A 21,667-nucleotide genomic window follows, 5' to 3' on the forward strand; every position below is an offset into this window, starting at 1 on the left:
TTCAAAAGGAACAAAAGAAAAACAATGGGAAAAAATCTGAAAACCGAACTTCTTTTACAAGGGGAAATGACTAACCTGCACATGAAATAGCGTCTCCAACTGCATTTCAATTCTTAGAACACGCAAGCATTCCACCGCTAGACTCCTGTACTGATCAGCAAGAGTTGCTAGGCTTGCAGTAAGTGCACTGCTGGTTCTCCTATGATGATGTATGTGATAAGAACTGTCTTTCTTTCTATCATTTGATGATCTTGAAGATGCTTGTCCAAGCCTACATATTTTCAGCAAAGGGTCAATAAATGATAAACATAACTCAGTTCAAAATAATATGCTGAATTTCTTCTTCATGAGATTTTGAAACACATCACACAAAATATTTTCTTATGTCAGCATGGTTTTACACGTTAGTAATCTGGATAGTTCAGTAGATATTTATACTCGAACGATAAGAAAGTGAAAGCAAAATGTATATTATAAAATCAGAAACAGACCATTGAGTTTGTATATTTCAATAACACACACATTTCTTCAAAATGAATATAACTGATTCATAACAAGTGACTGGGAAAAAGGTATTAAAAAAATACAGAGTTCTGTAAACCATATTGCCCTTTGGTAGTGGTTGTTCCTAATTCAATGGAAATACATCACAAATTTGCAAACTGAGACAAATATACCCACACTTTGAACTTTATCCCTGATTGAGCATTCCCCTTGTTGAAATTACCAATATATGTCAGAAACATTTACATCTGCTGTATTTCATAGCACCATTGAACTCCTCTCCAATCGGAAATGAATGAACTTCTTTTTGCAATCCATAACTGACTTTAAGGCATTCTTATTTTGAAAATATTGCTGAAGTACAGAATAACATTGTCCTTCCTTAAATTTGATCCTTTTTCTTTCATAATTTGCATGATGTCCTGTAACTGAAATATCAAATTTCCTCTATGGTTCAGAAAAAAGAGCTTTAGAAATTTTTGAAAGACGGAAATTACTTTAGAGGAGGATTGCATGCCTTGAGCCTTGAACTGACTTAAGTTTCCTAACACCTGTGATTCATTTTAATGTTTTGACCAAGGTAATGGCTAAATGAAATTCCTAGAATACAGTAGCATTTTTAGATTGGCAACAACTAGTCTCCCTGGAGTAATAATCCGTAAATGCTTAACAGCTAAAGTATACTTCATGAGGAATTCGTTTACAACAAAGTAGATACCGCAGGCTACTAATATATACACCAGCTATAGTTCAGTAGGTGTGATGTGCTCATAGTTGTACCTTCCTAAGCATCAGGTTAGCCTATTATCAGTTGCCCCTGTACGGTGGAGAAGGCTTTGAGGGTGATTCGAGTCTATTCAGCTGACCCTCGTTTCTATTTCAGTACTCTCCATCTTTGTGCACCAATTTATTTGTGGTTTGCCTACTAGCTGTCTTTCAGACTTTGTTTATATACACTTAGTGTTTTTAGTAAGTAACTTGGACACTTCGGACCATACTATTTATGGTAAGTTAACAAGATGGTCAAATGACACTATGGTTATAACTTATATCAGAAAAGCTAGCAGGATCAGTTGTTGGTTCAATATTTCGCATTTTATCGAGTTTAATAATTTTATTTAATTGAACAAAGTCTAAACTAGCATTAACTTTAATATAATTAATTAAATTCTAAATCTTTATGATTAATATTTAAAGGGGATATAAGGGGTCGTGTGCATTTAATATATTAATGTCATAAAGTATTTAATTATTATGCCAAATAAGATGCCAACGTTAAGAATATTGTAAAGCAATGAAATCATTTAATTATTAATGTTTTAAAAAAGCCAAAAGAGGCGTTGCTTTTTGGTGTGCAAACAAACAACACACTTGGTGCTTTTTCATTTATTAAATGAAATTTGAAAATTGTTAAAGATTTTTGGAGAACAAGGGGTTGCTGCTGAAGATCCCGACTTTTGAAGACAAAAACCCTCAAGAGGAATAGTGTCTGCAGGTGTGAGTCATCATCCAACATACTCAGTTGCTAATCTCATCCAAAGATTATACTTGTTCTTATTTGAATTCAGATTTCCAAGGTTTGTCATCTCTACAGGGCTGACTACACATTCAGAGATTGATTATAGGAAGATCAAGGTGGTTTTTGAGCAGGTTCGAAAAGTTGATCAATTCCCAGGGTTCGATAGGGAAACTTATGAAGACAAAAAGCAAGAACAAACCCTCATTTGCAATTGTAACTCGTAAGACATTGCATATATTGATCTTAGTATATTTGCATAAGAATTTCCATAGCTAGCTAATGGAGATGATATATAATGTACCAGTTTAAAGTGCTGCTTGAATTTATTTGCAATTGCCAGGCAATTATTGGGATGCCATTCTTGGTTTGTTATTGTAATTTGGAATTGTTTGCTAAATGAAGAACTGTTGATGAAAAAAGGGGTTTCTGCTGAAGATCCAGACTTTTGAGGACAAAAAACCCTCAAGAGGAACAATGTCTACAGGTGTGAGTCATCATCCAAGATACTCAGTTGCTAATCTCATCCAAAGACTATACTTGTGCTTATTTGAATTCAGATTTCCAAGGTTTGTCACCTTTACAGGGCTGACTGCACATTCAGAGATTGATTATAGGAAGATCAAGGTAGTTTTTGAGCAGGTTCGAAAAGTTGATTGTTGTCGGTAAAATGTATAGTGTAGCCGACAAGTAGAGTAGTATCCAAATGGGCATGTGACGCTTGAGTCACCCGTTCGGAAGGGTATATGTGCACGTCCGAGATGGACTTTGGAATCATCATCGTGATCATTGTAGTCATTGTATTCGGATTGTAATTATTAAGTGCATATATGAATAAAGTATTTGTTCTGCATTGAATCGTGTTATACTAAATGTGTTAAATTCTTACCCTGTATGGTAAACATTGATCAATTCCCAGGGTTTGAAAGGCAAACTTATGAAGACTACAAGCAAGACCAAACCCTCGTTTTCAATCATAACTCGTAAGGCATTGCATATATTGTTCTTAGTATATTTGCATAAGAATTTCCATTGCTGGCCAATGGAGATGATATATAGTGTGGCAGTTTAAAGTGCTGCTTGAATTTATTTGCAATTGCCAGGCAAATATTGGGATGCCATTCTTGGTTTGTTGTAATTTGGAATTGTCTAAATGAAGAACTGTTGATGAAGTATATTTTCTGTTGCAATCTGAATGGTTGGATCAGTGCATCACAATCCCAGTATAACAAGAAGGTATTTATATTGAGATTCATTGTTTCCGCTGTTACAATTTCTGTGTTCTTTATTTCTGCTGTTCACTACGGTCAGAGCATTATATGTGCATCATTCTGATTTTGCGAGCTGTATACAGAAGTCTGTAATGTTTTAACTTTAAACATTCAGTCATATGGTATGATTAAAAACAATTTGTGAAAATGTCTACTTAATTGTATAAAAGTCAAGACGAACCATATGAAGGGGAGGAATCACTAAACAAATCAAGTAGATTGCAACATTTAAAACATTCATATTCAAATACACTCCCAAGTGTTTGACAGAGTAAGAAATTGGTTTCATATTGGGATGGGAGACTTCAGCAGGCCAAACGATGGCCACCATATGAACCAACATATACATCTACAAAGGATGAGATTGTTGATTAAAGAGTGCGAAAGAGTCAAAGATCTACGAGATGATATCTTTTTTTTTTAATTAAGCAGGGTTTTGAAAGGGTCCAAACCCTTTTACAAGTTAAAATATTTAGCAATTAGAACAGCTAGACAGCAAAGGACGGTCAAGGAACAACAAAGAAACTACATCAGATAGGTCACTACAAAACCTTTCAAACTGCCAAACAAAGCTGCAGGGATTTGTAGAATTGCTCCAACAAATTTTGTTTCACCATTGTACTAGAATCCTTTGTCTTCTAAACTTAATTTATCACAACACAAAAAATCAATAAGAACAAATGCAGAATTCTCTTCCAGCTTTGATGTTCTAAAAGAGGAATCCAGCATCATATTTTTTATTAAAAAAATCTCATCATTATCTTCCTTTTGCACCTCCTCGAAGGAAATAAAAGATGTATCAATAGTGGCACCATAATTGGAAGATAATCAATTAGGAGAAAAAATCTAGTAAATAAGATATTGTGTTTAAACTTTTCTTTTGCCCAAAAGTATTGGCAATAATCATTCAAACTTTCTAGTTCAGAATTCCACAGGTAGCCCTGGCAATCCAACCCAAACAAGAAAGTTGTAATTTTCATTCCTTAAATTAACAATTTAACACATGAGACCAACTTTTAAGACAAGGCCATTTTCCCCTAAAACCCAAGGACCACTATGAAGAATCCTTGAGAAATCCTCCTAATTGGAAAAGGCAAGAGAGAAAAATAATATTCATCATTGCAGCCATTTGAACTTGACCTCCTAGTTTCCAACTCTGAAGCACCCATCTTTGGACAAATAAACTAAGTTACCGATTCGGATGCGGATTCCGAAGCGGATTCCGGAAGCGGATACGGGACGCGGGGATTTTTTTTTTTTTTGGATGTGGATGTGGGAGGAAATGTATATATATATATATATATATATATATATATATATATATATATATATATATATATATATATATATAATATTATAATATTAACATATGCAACGAAATGCAAGAAAGATACAAAAACAAATCATTTGATAAAGCATAATATGACTATGAATCTATGATACTTAACAGTTAATTGAACCCTTAAACAAAATTCAAGATATTTCAAAATTCATATGATATTCATATATCAATATCAATATGTGCTTGTCCAACATTAGCGTTTAGTCTTGACTCTTAAACAATAAGTTCAAATAGGTCATGTTCAAGATTCCAACAAAATAAAATTTAAAAACATGGTAAATGATTGAAGTCTGAAGATTCAATCAATCAGAGTCTGGCTCTGAATCATAGGGATTTGCAAGAAAATCCACATTCTCATTGTCATCTCCAACTGCTGAAAGATCATTTGAACCAAGCATGGTTCCACTTATGCTAGATGCAACACGTGCCACACTAACATCATCACAGTCTCCAACTGTAACAAGATCATGAAGTGTTGCATCCAAATCTGCACACTCAGGGGCTACATCCCAAAGCTTTGTTGCCCCTTCCTTGTAATGATCATTCTTACGTGACAAAAGATGCAAGTTGGTGTGGACAAAGACCAAGCTCTCAGCTTTCTTGGAGCCTAACCGGTTGCGCTTCACCGAATGGATAAAGGAGTATGTACTCCAATTCCTTTCATCAGCAGAAGAACTAGCAACCTATATAGTTGTCACAAAACATACAAATGAAAAGCAAATTAATTTTATAGAATGTGTGAAACACTAAATTCTACAATGCAAGTGTAAACATAAAAATTTAAAACAAATTTACAAAACAAAATAAAAAACTTACTAGTGATAGGACTTTGATTGCAAGAGGTTGAAGATGCTTGAAAGGTTGACCATACATGTACCACCATGTGATAGCTCCCATTCTATTTTGGTCCTTTAGTGCAAATGGAGAATGCTTTAACCCCGAAGCAAAAACCCAAATTCTTCCCTCACTTTTTCATGCATTTCTTCTAGTGGGAAGAGTCTTGAAAGGGCTTTGTGGCACCCCTCAGCAACCTCCTCATCCGCAAATGGTGCAACTCTATCCAACATACCAGCTATCTCCTCACTATAGTACCTAGGAGATAAGGCATATGCAAGGAGGTGCAATGGGGTAGTCATCTTATTCCAGCGATGGTTGATAATTGCTTGCACTTGTTTGCATAAGGCTTCACATTGTGTGGGGTCACTCTCATGTGCTTGTATAGAATGTTTTACCTTCTCAACCATGGTGTCCATGCCATCATACACATCCCCTAAGCAAGGTGTATCTGTATCAGCAAAACGGAGCATAGTCATGATGGGCTCGGTGAAATCCAATACATATGCCACACGAGCCCACCAACTCTCATTCAAGATCAAATTCCTGATCCTTTGTGCTCTTTCTGAATTTGAGATCTTCCATACACCCCATTGATGACCGATGACCATTTGACTTAATGCATCTTTTACCTTGAGGAGTCGTCTCATAACGATTGTATGATGCAAAACGGGTCTCAGCAACCTAAGCAAGTTAACAATATGTCAATTGACAATATAATTATAAATTTTAATTTACCTTCAGCAACTCCAATTTGGAGTATGTTCTAAAAATGGATTGTGACATGTGGTGGTTGGTCACAAACATCTGTATGTCCTCCCCCTCTTCATATATTTTCTTCACCCAATCTACTTCAGTGCCAATCCTCTGCATGATCAAGTTAAGGGAGTGAACAGTGCATGGAGTCCAAAAAATATGGTCATACCGACTCTCAACTAAAGCACCCGCACCCCTGCAATTTTTGGCATTGTCAGTGACCACCTGTACCACATTCTCACTACCCACCATCTCAATGGCCTCAATGAGAATTCTAGAAATGAATTCCGAATCCTTCACTTGCCCTTCACAATCAATGGCCTTCAAAAACATTGCCCCTTTGGGAGAAATTGCAATCACATTAATCAGTGGCCGGTTTCTTGTATCCTTCCAACCATCTGACACAATAGTTAGACCCGAAGTTTTCCAAGATTTTTTGATTGGTTGAAGGTCTCTCTCTATATGTGCCCTCTCTTGTTGCAATAAAGTTGTACGCACCTTTTCATAGCCTGGGCTTGTGTAGTCAGCTAGTGATTCTTTGATTGCTACCACCATTTCCTTCCAATATGGTGATCTCACCAAGTTGAAAGAAAGCCCATTCGCATAAAGGCAACGTGCAATAGCTTCATCAGCGCGGTCTCTTGCCCCCATTTTAAATGCGGTGTCTAATGGGCCTCTTTTACGGGTTGAAATTTCCACTTCTTCCTCATCCTCTTCTGGCACAGGTACCTGCAAGAATGGGTGTTGGGAGGATGCCATTGGTTCAGTGGGTGTCTTTGGCTTGCTCTTTGAGGAAGGACCTTGATAGTAGCTTTTTTTTGATCTATTGATCAATGCATCAGCAGCTTCTTGTTCTCTTACAAATGAAAGTATTTCCACGCTAGTCATCCCAGTACCATTTTTGCCTTTGCACATTCCAAATCCTTTGCCAGCAGGGCCCATAAAATGAAGCTTCACTCGAGAATATGAGCTATTGAAAGGTTTTCCTTTGTTACTTTGACAATAATTGCACTTCCAATAGTATGAGCCACCTCCTGAAACCTGTGATATCCGTGTTGTATGTCTCCACAAAGGAGAACCTACATCAATTTTAAAATTATCAGTCCCTTCCCCTCCTTGGCCCCCCACTGAACTTTGACTAGCACTACCACCGGTATCCATTCTTGTCTAGTTTTTTGCAACCTATTTTATAAGAAAATAAATAAATTTTAATTAGTTCCTAACAACGATGAACATCAATGATCATGCATACAAGTGGAAAGAAGTGAGAAAAACTACTAAAATAGATACCCAAAGTTGCTTCTACATATCTTTCAAAAAAAAAAAAAATTTGAAAAAAAACTTTAAAAAAATCTTCAAGAACTTAAAAAAATCATCAAAAACTCAAAAAAATTCATCTAAATACTCAAGAAAAGGATTGATCACTTACCTTGAATGGTTTAAACTTCTTTGAGAAAGCTATCTCTCCCTCTTCGATCGATCCTCTTCGAAAATGCTGAACTTAGCTTCACAATGAAGGAGTGGTTGTAGGTGCAAACAAAACTCTAAAATGACTCTTGTGAATGCTTCTATGTTGTCTTCTAGGGTCGTTTTAGGGTTTTATTGTGAAAAAATGCTTTAAAAAATGCTTTTAGTCACATGTTGTTTCATAGTTTTAAGTTAAAATATACTTTATTTTATTAATTTTCCGCCTAACTCCCGCGGATGCGTCCGGATGCTCTCGGATTCCCTGTGGATGCTGCCCGGAAGCCACCTGCAGGCATCCGGATGCGGGTGGAAGCTGATACCTGCCCGGAAGCCACCCGCATCCGGATGCCTGAGGGTGGCTTCCGGGCAGCACCCGCAGCGCATCCGGAGGCTTCCCGCATCCATCTGCATCGGATGCGGAAGCCAGGCCCTACTGGCACGAATCGGTATCTGAGTTTTTAAGTTACTTTAACTTTAATTTTTTTAACTTAAGGTGACTATAGTGCACTTTATGTTATAATTTTAAGTTTAGTTACTTTTTAATTTTTCACTTAAAGTAACCTTAGTTTCATTAGGCACAGGAAGGATGCTTTGATTATGCAGACTGCTGAGGGAAGGATGCCCGAGGGTGCTCATGGGCAAGAGGGAACTTTAGGCCCAGCAGAAAGCATTCGCTCATCCCCTTAGATATAGTAGGGCCCCACCTCGCCTATAGAATATATAACTATATAGTTCCAATTTAATTTTTTATTTTTAAATATGATAGATAAATATTGTTTATGGCCCATTTAATAACATTTTAATAAATTTAAGTGAATTAAATGACTTAAAGTCATCAAAAGTGGACATTTTATATGCAATTACATGTAAAATCCATCAAAAGTGGACATATATATAAAGTTCATTTTGGTGGACCTTTTTGATGTCATTACATCAAAAGGCTATCATAAGTTGACTTTTTTGATGCTACTGTATCAAAAGTGAAGTTTTTATGCCTTTACATCTAAAAAGTAAGATGTATTTTAAAATATGCATCCTCCTCCAAAAGGTCCAATTTTGCTTGTAGACATATTTTAAAACATGCATCCTCCTCCAAAAAGTGTGATTTTACTTGTATGCACATTTTAAAACATGTTCTTGACTCCAAAAGGTCCGATTTTATACTAAGACATGTTTTAATATATGATATGACCTCCCAAAAGTCCAATTTTGAAGAACTCCATGTTTTAGCCCTCCAAGAACGGGATATTGATCATAAGTGGAGATTATCTTGATGGATTTACATGAAGTCTTTTCCATTTGAGGCGTTTTTGATGGGCAATGAGCTTTCTTGCATTCAAAATGGATTCAACAAGCTAAAAAACATTTTTGGAAGCTCCAAACTAGGGCACATTTTTGGAGAAATCAACAAATAAATCCATATTTGGTTCATGTTTTTGCTCCATTCCAAATCGATTTAGTTTTATTTGGTATTTGCATTGCATCTTGGTGCATATTTTGGTGTTTAAACACCAAATCGGTTTGATCTTGCATCTTGATAAAAAACTTTTTTCACCAAAAATGTCCCAAGCATGAACATCTCAAAAACGTTGGATTTTGGAGCAATCTTAGGGCACATTTTTGCGTCTTTCAACAACTCTTCCTTGTTTGCTGCCCTCTTCAATTGGAATTTGTAAAAGATTGAAAGATTCAAACATTTTTGGAGAATTTTTCATCATTGTAGCATCTTCCTCCTTCATTTTTGTCACTTAAACTTCATGTAAGTGGACTCTTTCTTTCTTGTTATTTAATTTGTGCTTATCTTGCTGATTTGATGCACGTAATTGTTTGATTACTGCCACTTGTTGAAATCTTTGCCATGGAAAGTGTATTTTTCCTTTAAAAATGAAATTTTTGTTCATTTTCATGTTTTTGGTTCTTCCCCAAGTCCCAATTTCGAATTTGAGTGTTGAAGTGTTATGCATCTTGGCATGTTTGAGTTACTTTCCAAATGTACGTTTTTCTTTGTGTTTTTGTGTTTTGTGTTTGCTTGCCAATTTTCTCCACTTTACAGAAGTCGCAAGTTCTTTTCCAAGAACTTTTTGTTTCTTCACTTCACATGAAAGTATCATCACGTTCCACATTCCGTTTCTGTGTACAACACATCATCTCTCACTCAACGAATGCGATTACATGTTTTCCATTTCATTCACCATCGGCACATGCATGTAATCTCATTTTTTGTCACTTTTCGCATCCAATCGCACGACGCGATTACACAAAATGTCTTACGTGTAATTGCATCCACAAGGTCTGATTTTGATTAAAAGTCACATTTTGAAAAGTCAAAAAGATGTCATTTTCATCTCCCATGTACTTTGACTTTCCCTTTTTACCAAAAGTGACTATAAAACTCATTATCCCTCTTCCATTTTCCATTTCCATCCCTCTATATGCATTTAAGCCTCCATGAGCAAATACATATATTCGCTTCTTTCCATGCTTTCCATTTCATCCTCCATTCGCACTTACATGTGAAGTGCATCCGCCACCCGCATTTGCATCTCATCTCACCTTTCATCTCTCGTTACATGTTGCACTTACATGTACTCATTTTTCACGTAATAATGCCTTGAAAACACTAAGTCACTTTTGAAATCAACAATCTTCATTTGCACTCATTCCCATGCGTTCCACCTTCACACATTCTCATTTCATTCCGTTTCATTCCATCTTTCATTCTTCCATTTTCATAACACTTCATTCCACATTCCATTCATTTCATTTTCATCCATTGCATATGATTTCTTCGAGATCATTTCACTGAATCTACCAAGACTCCAATTTGTTTCTAAATCTTTGTTAATCAAAAATCAACTTGTATGGCAATTCCATCTGATGATGTATTTGTGTTTTGGGATTTTTGTGTTGCAGTGCAAACACAAGAAATGTCCTCACCATCAAAATCTAAAGGCAAAATGAAATATCAATATGATAAAGAATTGGCTCATGCAGCTCCATCAGTCATATCTATTTTGGATAACGTGATAGACACAAAGATTGGTCATGTAAACGTGGCTGATTTTCTACAGAGAGTTGAAACTCCAGTTGGTCATGAAATGAAGTGTATCAAGAGAAGCAACATTCACCTAGTGTCTACATTTCCTATGGCGGCTATAGAACCTGACTTCATTCTCGGATGTGCAAGGCGGTTTACTCCAAAGACAAAGACTATCCAAGATGCTGACGACAAGGTTATCATTAGCCTTGATCTTGAGGTCACAGAACAAATCTTCAAGGTTCCACATTAAGCAGAATGTGCAGATTTGACCAAAGAATCATCTTTGGCATGTTGGAATGGGCAAAAGGGCAATTATCAGAAGAATGTTAACCTTTACTAGTTAGACAATAGAAGAAGCAACTTCTCCAGATGGCCAACGATTGTTCATCAGTCTAACTTTAAACAAGAATATAAGGATCTCATCATCCTTATCAATAGAATTTGTGGCCTTAAAGATTTTACTGATTTCGAGCCATGGATGTATAAGTTCATGTTTCAAAATATGGAGAATAAAGAACACATCTTTTAGAGAGAGCTTATCAGCACTGCACTTTGCTAGTAAATTGGCAACGTGGAAACATCAGTGCCTTTCTACATGAATTCTTATCTTGTTTACATTGCTGCTGCCATGGGATATTTCTCTGGTCTTTCTACCAAGGGAGATCGTCTTCATGTTCCTATTTGGGATTACTATGACCAAATCACTCTGGGAAATAGTGAATTCCATTATAGAAGAATCCAAGATGCTTTCTTTGGGCATTTCCGGTGTTTGTTCAATAAACATTTATATGTTAAAAGAGTATTTGATGCAGCATGGGAGAAGATGAAACAATACGGCTGTATTTTTATTCAGTTTCCCACTTTCACATACTTGAGAGTTGAATATTTCAAAGGTGAGCCGTATACCTTACTTAGGTATGCTACAGATCGAATTATTTTGATGGAGCTAGCTAGACAACTTATGGACATGTAGAGTTGTCAGCATGCTATGTATAGGTCTGGTTTCGGCATTACCTTAGCTAAACCTTTGTCTATTGGCAACTATTCAATTATTTTTGTGCCTAAAGCAAAGAACATGGAAGCATAGTTGTTGTTGATCACCTTGAAGAAATTCAAAGCTAGATTTGACTTTGGTTACCGAGAGATGAACTCAAATGAAAAGAGCTTACACTCATGTTCATCGCATCGAGGACATCTGGACTGATATGAGAACAAAACTTGACATCATGAAGATGGACTACTGCAGATTAACCCTGCAACAAATAATTGATCTTAACATGTTGGAAATCCCTTCAGATTTCCAAGTTGAAGATGATGGCAACATCCTTGATCCAAAATTTCATCAAGCCATCTTTGATAAGAAGTTCCCTTTTCCTATTCAGTGGCAACAAAAGGAAGGTACGTCTCTCACGGACAAATTTCAATCCATCTTAGTGAACACCAACAAATGGTTGAAAAGTAAAGGCCTTAAAAGAGTAAATCCTAAGATGGGCTTGGATTGTGAAAGTTTTGGTCCTCCTAGCAGGAAGTCACAACTGGAAATCACAGGGAAAGATGGTGCCTCATTTTCTAATGCTAAGGGTTCTCTCAAATTCAGATTGAAGGGTGGAAAAGGAGCTAAATCATCTCAAATCTTTGAACCAATTCAAGAATTAGTTGAAGAATCAGAAAAGGAATTGGAAACAGAATCTGATAAAGAAGATTTGGATGAAGAAGGGGAAGTCATGATCATATCTCCTCCAAAGCCTACACAAGCTTGTACATCTTCCATACATGAAAAGCCTTTTCTGCATGAAGTTGATGATGATGTGGATTCATTCTCTACTGTTTTCACTCCTTCCATTCCAGTATTGGAAGTTATTACCATAGCTCTTCCTCTTTCCTCTGTTGTTCCTCGCATCCCTGCAAATGAACAATATGAACATTTAGCAAATGTGTTTGAGGATTTTCCAACTCTTACCAGTGGTCAAGTTTCCCAACTTGATACATCTTTCACAGGGTTTGAGCTTTTCATGACGGAGCCTTCTCAACATGTTCCTATGCCTTCAATTGTGCAGACTGAATCCTGCTCTGTTACAATGGAAATACAATCAGAATCAATGCTAATGGTCTCCACTGCATCTGCTTCTACGGATGAAGGTTTCAACTACTTGCATGATTGAGCCAAATAACAACGAAGAGGAGAAAAGTGGTTGTTCCTCTTGACAATCTTCTTGTTAAGAAGACCAAATCCAAATCTTTGAAAGACGATTGTTTCAAGGATTTTGGTTGATTCAGATAAAATCAAATTTGTTGAAGTTGTTGAGCCCCTAGTAGACAAACCTGTTGAGGAACTTACTCGTTCTGATTACAAGTTTACTAAGGTTGAAATTGGAAGGCAATCACATCTGAATTGTTTGCAAGATGCTCAAGATGCATTGGCTAATGTATCAAAGAGAAATCATGAGCTATGGGAAAAGAAAAATCAACTAAAACAGGAAGTCTCTCATTTGAACGAGGTAATTCAAAAACAATCTTCTTAGAGTGTTGTTGTTATGTCTCAAACATTTAAGGAAAGAAAGCTAACTGAAGCCGCAAAGTCTTGGATATAGGAAATAATTTCTGAAGGAGTTTGAGCCATCATAGAGACATTTGAAGTCCTTAGACGTGTCAAAGAGATGAATGAAATGGAGCGAAACTTAATTTCTTCTTTGACTCAAGAAGCGGATAACTTTAAGGAAATCCTTGATGATTGGGATGTAATGGTAAGATTTGATTTGGATGCCTTGGTCTCATGTGACATTCTTCTGTCATGTGAAATGTTCTTTAGATATAAAGGTCTCATTGGTTACAAAGAGGAAACATTGAGGAAGCTGATCACAAAGTTGCAGGCGGCCTTCGGAGATTGTCAAGTAGTCGAAACAAGTGTTACTTGTGATTTGGAATAGATGGGATGCCATGTTATTGATGAATTTGGTAATCTCATTGCAGTAGAAAGAGCAAACTCAGAATATACAATCAGGATCAATGCTGATGTAGATTCTGAAGACTTTGGTTCACACACGATGAACAAGTTTGTCTTGTATAAATCCTTAACAAAACACTTGTTGGATACTATGGCAGAAAATTTCGAAGTTATATAAACAACATATGCAAATGCAGCGAGTGTAGAAGCTATATCGAAGACCATGGAAATTGCTAATCTTCCTACTAAGAAACAATCTTTAATATTGTTGTTTTTGTTTTTATTTCATGTTAGTAGTTGTAAAGGATGCATTACATAGAAAAGTGTAATTATATGTAATATAAGTTACATGTATGTAGAAGGATGTAATGCGAGTTGCATGTGCAATTGCATGTAACCCTTTATTTTCTTCTGTAGTTAGACTAGGTCAAAGTTGGTTGAGTTGCTCCCACTTTTTCCTCCACCTTTTTCTCAACTTTTGTCCCTATATAAAGGAGTGCCCCCTTATTTTAAAATCATCATTATCTTTATGCAAGAGAGCTCTGGAGAAATTGTGCCAGCAGAACATTGTTTGTGTAAGCAATATTTTGGGAGAAAGTGAATACAAAGGAGCATTTGAGACTTAACTTTGATTATGTAAGATTGTTATTTGTTTGAGTTGTAAGTTTTGTTTATAATTCATCCAAGTTATCTTTGATTCCTGTTATCTTGTGTTATTGGTAATTATATATCGTGAATTGAATAAAAAAGAGTTAAGAAGCAATTGAAGTCGGAGCTTTGACCCAGAGCAATTGTGAAGTGTATAACTAGAAGCTTTGTTTATAGCTTATATTTTCTTCTTAATTCGCAAAATAGTTAAGATTTTCTTACTTTTAAGAGTCTTTGTGCCCTAATTGTAAAGCTTTTCCATATAGAAGTATGACCAGACTTAGAGCCGAACCGGTACATTTTTAGCTAGCCTTTGACTTAGTAAATGTTTATCAGTATCATTGTTTCCAACTCTTGATAGAAGTGTAGTTAGAGATTCACCCTGCCCATTACTCGCTCCACGAGTAAGTGGATTCTTTCTTGAAAGTTAAGAAGAAAGGATATTGGTAACACCTTTTTTTACAAAATCTCTCAACTTCTTGCTTACCTTGAGTTAATTCAAGGAAAGGTGAGAAGGGGAAGCCTTCCCTTTAAGGTAGGAGAGACTTTGTCTCACACGCTGTGGCTGGTCATCCTATTTTGCGACTGGAGTTTTACCCAAAAACTGTCGGTTGCAAAATATCCACCCAACAACAACTTTGATTTCGACCTAAGTTAGCTCAAAAAAGCCACGTATAACAACAGCTCCAAGGGTGTCAAAAGGAGCAGGAATAAAAATAATGAAGATAATAAAAACCAAAGTAGGGCTCACATGCAAACATCTTCGCCAATATCCTCATCTCTAACAAATGTATTTTGTTAAATGCCTTTGAGGTACCGTGGTCGTATACAAATAACAGGGTTATCAAACTGCAAACTAAGGCTGCACAAAATAAAATCCAGTAGTCCAACTTTACATAGGCTCCAGAAAAACACAGAATTCTATCTTTCATCATCCTCTCTATTATACTCAGTTTTTTAACTTTTCTGGTTCTGAGAGTTCCCTTCAGTTGAAGAATAATGGATATAAACATAAACAATAGTAATATAAAAATGCATTCTGTGTGTGTGTGCGCGTGTGCGTCAAGGATCCATCTGTTCCCTTGTTCACTACAAAAATTAGCAGTTTAACTTTAAATAGGCCTCTAGAAACAAAAAAAATTCTATTCCTATTGATATCCTCCAGAATACTTTCTCACGACTTTCTCTGATTCTGACAGTTTGGATCGGTTCAAGAATACAAAACATAAAAATAGTGCTATAATAGTACACACTCTCTAGGAGTCCACAATTTAGTAGTTCTCGTCTTTAGAATTACCTAGCCTACCATTCATGATCTCGAACAATTTAGCATTTTGAACATCACTAAGTGAAAATGGATACATGAAGAAACTTTCAATTTGCCTCTTAACGCTTGGATATATTTTGGTTAGAACATTGAAGATATTATATTTCACCTACCAAAAATGGGCATAAAAGTTATTATAAATCAACACAAGGGCTGGAACTTGGCAGTTAACAACTTGTACAGAATTCACTTTGTGAAAGAGTACAAAATTTTCCTTCCATTAGAATTGTCAAACATAACTACATGCTTCAAAAAAAGAGCTTCAGCATGATAGGAGAATAGATTTTTTTCAATATCAAATATATCTCTTGCTAAGAAACAAATACAATTTTCTGCTCCTTCAGAATATAATCTCAGAAACCAACAACTTAAATGCTGTAAAATGGATGTGTATGTCCACATCACAATAACTAGTATTAGCTTTGAATAAAACATATAATTCTACTTACTTCTCAATAGAATCAGCAACATATTCCAAAGAGTCACTGAGCGCAGCTAATAAAACAAGCTTGTGATCATCTCTGATAAGATTCTCCTGCCCATTTCAGTCAGTGTCATATTTCAAAACTGAACCAATAATTACTGTGAATAAATGTCTGGTGCAACATATCCATCCTAAAATGTAGCTGGATGGAAAAATTACCAGCATATCTGAATTTTCCTTGCATGGTACAAAACATTTTTCATATATGTTATTAGTTGTGTAGTTCCCTTTAACTTGCCACCAACACACACACGAGAGAGAGAGAGAGAGAGAGAGAGAGAGAGAGAGAGAGAGATGAATGGTGTCATCACTGATGAAAAACCTTACCTGTTTGATTGGGCAAAAGCTTAGCAGCAGATTATCCATCTCCAACTCTACTTCTAGACCTTCTGTATCTTTGCCTGTAAAAGCAGACAATTTCTCACTATTTGAAATTTCCAACAATGCACTCGCAGGCTCATGTTTCATCAAGTTCTCCACATCTGTTCTTCCAATGAGAATATAACTTTGCTTTTCCAAAACTGCCTGAAACATCAGTAAAAACAGAGCTCTTAGTATAAATGATTGGACTTGTCTGTGACATTCTTATTTTGAAATGCCCATTTTTATCTACAACTTTAATAAACTTTTATTTGGGCTAAATTGTTTAAAAGAAAAAAATTACTGGATTTTAATGTCCAATTTTCACAGGGTAGAAGACTGTGCACGAGTAAAAAAAGAAGAAGAAGGCCAATGATGATTTTTAATTGCATTCTAGCTTGTCACTCCAAATTGCCATTTTTTCCATGCTAGCAATCCATACTGGATATCACTATAGTTGGGAGTTTTTGGTTCAAAGCCACCTCCTACAAGACATTGCGAATGAGAATGCCAACAGATGCAATTGTGAAATTGTGTGATGCCCTTGAAGATCATCACAGGAATGGGCTAAGATAGGTTGGATATCACAAGAGTGATGCACTCGAAGATCAAATCAATAGACAAATCAGATGAATTGTACTCTCATCAATTTCCTCATTGCATCAACGAATGGCACTATGCTTCTAAAACCTGTAAATGTATCAAACAGAATCCAGTCACTACAAGCAATATTCAGTCTATTTGATATGCTGGTAGTTGAAGTGGGCCACAAAATGTGGTGGAATAAAATACAAAGTATTGACACTTTTTCTATTGGGAGACCACTAATAGACGATTCTCCCACTTTTATTCGAGTCCATGCACAACTCAACCTCTCAATTTAACACTAGTAGCCAATGGGTAAACTCAATGTGGTAAATCTGTATAGGACAAGGCCAAACCCATCATGAAATGCATCCACAATCAGACAAGGGTGTTGCATATGATGCACAACTTCAGAAATGAAAAGGAACTTCGGCCAACGTTGATAAAATTTGCCACCCACTTCCTTGCATTGCAGACTCTGTGGCTAGAATATTATTTTCAAAAAAATGTTCATATCAAATGAGTGGTAAGGGTCTAGCTTTGCTAATGCCATTTGAACATAGCAGATTAAAATTTTCCATGATTTTTTAGACCACAGGAAATTGTGTTATTTATGGAGCCTTTATTCATAAGTGTATAGTTAATTGCTTGCAATAGATCCAACATGGGCTACTACATGCTAATATTGGACAACATTGATGCATGATGGCGTTGCCAGATGCATTGCACCCTCCATGTTATTAGATATTTCTTGAATCTTGTGTTGTTTTACAATGACTCCACTATCAATCAAAAAATAAATCATGCCCTCTTCCAATGCTTTGGGGGACTTTCCCCTTAATCATAGGACTGGCAAGTAGCCATGGCGAAGTTGCCTATCTACTAATAGGGAATGGAATTTTTCACCAATGTTTGTGCAATATATTACCAAACAACTTCAAAACTAGGTATTAGGCTATCTGCAATTGAATTTTCCCTTTTTAAGTTTCATCTCCAACAAAGTTTAAAGTTTGTTACATTTCTTAAACAATTTAAATTCTCTGACTAAATAAAATGTTCATGAGAAGTTCCCCTCTAGCCAATTGCTGATGGGTATTAAGTCAGCTATGTAGCTTGTTTCCCTTTGAACATTTTTGGAGTGTGTTTGAACACATACACTCAAGAATGTAATTATTTGATTCAAAGAAAAAAATTGTTTTTGTCCTCAATGACCTCTACACATGGTTATAAAAAGCTTCAGGCTAGGGAAAACTTGCATTTCCAATAAAATAAGTGTATTTAAAATGGCACTTTAGTCTGCTCAGCCTGCTCCACATTTTTGCTCCTCTAGAATGTCTGGTACTCGAACAACTACTGGATGTCACAACCCTTCAGTCACTTCTGAAACTTGTCATGGTGTCTACAGGATTCCCAACAACAACAGTGGTAATAGGCTTGACGATTCCATAGTTGCATCTTTCCATGATTGTTCAGTTCACGATGCTTGCTTCTAGGGGGCGAAATGTGATGTCCCCTGATAGGTTTAGAAATAATTATTACACATTTAACTCAAACTCTAAATTGTAAGTCCTAAGATGCAATGATTGAGGCTAAGATATTCATAATAAAAAGAATTATCTATTTATTTAATCAAATTAAATTATCAGTATGCCACATTAATGCCCCCATATCCAATCTTATTACCATTTCAGCTCAATGTTGGAAGGAATAGGTGTTATCCAAGGTGCCTAGAGACCAACTGCAATGGGCTCCCTCAAAGTTTACAGGTCCAAGCCCGTATCCTATCTTGGGACTTGCCCTCAAGGTTTTTAGGCCACAGACCCCACCCCTATCTTGGGACAAATAGCCAGTGCTTGGATTTAGAGAAGCCCCTCCTTGGAAACATCACAACCTTCTTTTCTTAAGCCAAATAATAGATAGGATTGAATATGGTTTCAATTTATAATTATAAATATTTACTTGTATGTTCAAGTATATTAATCAATTATGTAATAATTGTTATCAAGCATCAACACTTACCTGATATAGAAATATGCATACAACAATTGGGTTTGATCTTATTCACTACTAGTACTGTCGACTATTCTGAATCACAAATCTTTCTTTTCTATTTCTCTTAAGCAAGGTTTGCTTCTGATTCTTGTTCTCGAAGTGGTGTCTTGGAAGTATTTGTAAGTGGAATTTTATAACTTTCTTTGGCTAAGGACGTGTTTCATCTGTTAGAAGCACCCCTCCATGTCTCTTCCATCAGACGCACCTCTCCATTGTTCAAACCTGGTTAGTATTAGCTATGATTGTTGATGTTAAAATATAATTATTTGTTTATTAGTATGTCTTGCATTAGTCTTGAAATGTGCCTACATTAAGAAGTGTGGCATCGATTTGGATGCTGGTCTCCACATTCATATCTGTTAAGTCTGCATACACATACTTATTCGAAGGGAGTCAATGCTCCGTGTAATCAAGAATACATTTACTTAGTAATTAATCAAATTATTTATTAATTAAGAATGATGATTATCTTTGTCAATAATAATAACTTACAAGAATAATAATTAAATTTGTTAACTTGTTAATTAAAATTTATTATAATTATATAATTATAATATTGGTAATTATTAATATATATATATATATATATATATATATAAAGTATTGTTCAATTAGCTATTTAATAATAATAACATATTCAATTATTAATGTTTAATTGATATATTCAATATATATATATATAGGGGCTATCACATTCCACCCCTCCTAAATTTGCTTGTCCTCAACCAATTTATGCTCTGGGTGTTCAAAACTTTCTGCTCCTTCCCAAGTTGCATCTTTTTCTGACAGGCCATTCGATCAGATATTAGGGAATGGTCTTGAGTTTACTAAGAAGGTGAAGAATGAAAAAATTGAAAATGAGTGATTTTTTGTCACTAATGGATTAATGGGCAGTTTAAACTTTAATTGCTTTTGGCTTGGTCTCTTGATGCAACATACATGGATCACATATGCATGGAACTTCTAGTTAAAGTTGTGTTACCCAGAGATGTGAGTATCGCCGATACTAAAAAAATCGTGATGTCACCCCAAAAATCGCAATTTTTTTTTTGTAGATTTTTTCAAAAAAATCACAGATTAATAGGCGATTAATCGCCTAAAATTGCGATTTCTTGGAAAAAAATCACCCGTGCCCGGCAATCACATAAAGTGACGAAAAAACATTTTCTTTTCATTCGGTTTTTAAATTGCTTAGGGCGTTTTGGAGAGGAGAGGATAGAGGAGGAGTTCTTGGCAAACAAGAGGTAGAATCGAGTGCATTTGAAGGCCTTTTGATTCGATTTCTTCATTACTAGGTAAGTGATTTGAATCTTTGTTTTTTATTTTTGCAAGAGATTGTATTCTTTTTTCTTGCATGTAAATGGATAAAAATACATTCCTAATTAGTTAGGAATGCATTTGATGAATGTAAGCAAGATTAAATGCATTCATTTGCATTTTTTTCCATTCTAGATCGAATTTATGTTAGAAATTTGCACTTTTTTGAAAAATTTGAAACCCTAGCAGCTAGTTTGTTTGAATGTTATTTGGATTTCAATTTATTGGCGTTGTTATTGGAATGTTGCTTGAATTCTTTGTTTAACTATTAACTTTGATCTTGTTATAATTTATTTATAAATTTTTTTTAAAATTTGTATGCGTAAGGCAGCCTGCAGCAGTTTTAAATGGCAGACAAATGGCCATTGACTCCATGCCCTTCAGGCTACATTGGCACCAGGCCAAATAATGCGAGAGATCAGGCATGGAAATATGCCTATGAAGCACCCGATGAACCAACCAAAGTGATTTGCATTCGATGTGAAAAAGTAATATCTGGGGGCATTTACTGGTTCAAATATCACACCACAGGGATCTCAAACATGATACGAATCCTCGTGAGAGTACAACAGAAGAAATAAAAAGGTTTGCAAATGCCTTGCTCACAGCTGGAGAGCAAAAAAAATTGCATGTCAGGGCAGCCATAGCAGAGACCCAGGGCAGTTTCGTTGATGCTCAGGAGGAGGAGGCAGCCATTGAAAGCATGGCCGGCTCTTATTGTGGACCGCGTGTCCGCAAACTGGGTGGTTTTTCTTTCACGAGTTCTGCTCCCACTCCCACTCCTACACCTCCTAGCACTTCCGCACCATCAAGATCAGCAGGTGCTTATGGGATAGGGAGCTATTTTGTGCCGAGGCACACACCTAGTGCACAACCTTCATTAGAGGCCACTAGATGGAATAAGGAGGTCCATGACTAGGTGGACAATGCACTAGCAGATTTTTGGGTTTTCAACAACCTTCCTATTAGTGTTGTTGACAGTCCCTATTGGGGGGCTTTGGCCACAGGGTTAACAATTGCAGGAAAAGGGTACAAGTCCCCTTCTCGTTTTGTGTTCGGTGGTAGGTAAGCGAATAATTTTATTACACTCGATTTCCTTTTAATTTTTAACTTTTTACTTAGTTCTAAATTTTAATTAATTTATCTAGAAATTAGAATGTTGATTACTTAAGTCTAAATCAATTTAAAATTACTAAGAATCTAAGACATAACTAAATTTT

The 21,667-nt window shown here is 35.9% G+C and overlaps 1 protein-coding gene across 4 annotated transcripts in view; it reads right to left on the bottom strand.

Moving 5' to 3' along the window:
• Positions 1-21,667, bottom strand: part of SEC8 (subunit of exocyst complex 8) — a 254,137-nt gene that overhangs the window by 55,415 nt on the left and 177,055 nt on the right. For 2 of the 4 annotated variants that reach the window (XM_089788245.1, XM_089788246.1), the window contains exons 19-21: positions 16,461-16,658; positions 16,099-16,184; positions 76-271 (exon numbers count right to left, since the gene is read on the bottom strand). In XM_089788245.1, the coding sequence (XP_089644371.1) occupies positions 76-271; positions 16,099-16,184; positions 16,461-16,658 (480 nt within the window). The remainder of the gene's footprint in view (positions 1-75; positions 272-16,098; positions 16,185-16,460; positions 16,659-21,667) is intronic. The other 2 variants (XM_089788243.1, XM_089788244.1) reach the window with 1 other exon arrangement.

The sequence above is a fragment of the Cupressus sempervirens genome, chromosome 6 (genome assembly GCF_028749045.1).
Source record: "Cupressus sempervirens isolate cs-2001-9-10 chromosome 6, ASM2874904v1, whole genome shotgun sequence".
Lineage (NCBI taxonomy): Eukaryota > Viridiplantae > Streptophyta > Pinopsida > Cupressales > Cupressaceae > Cupressus > Cupressus sempervirens.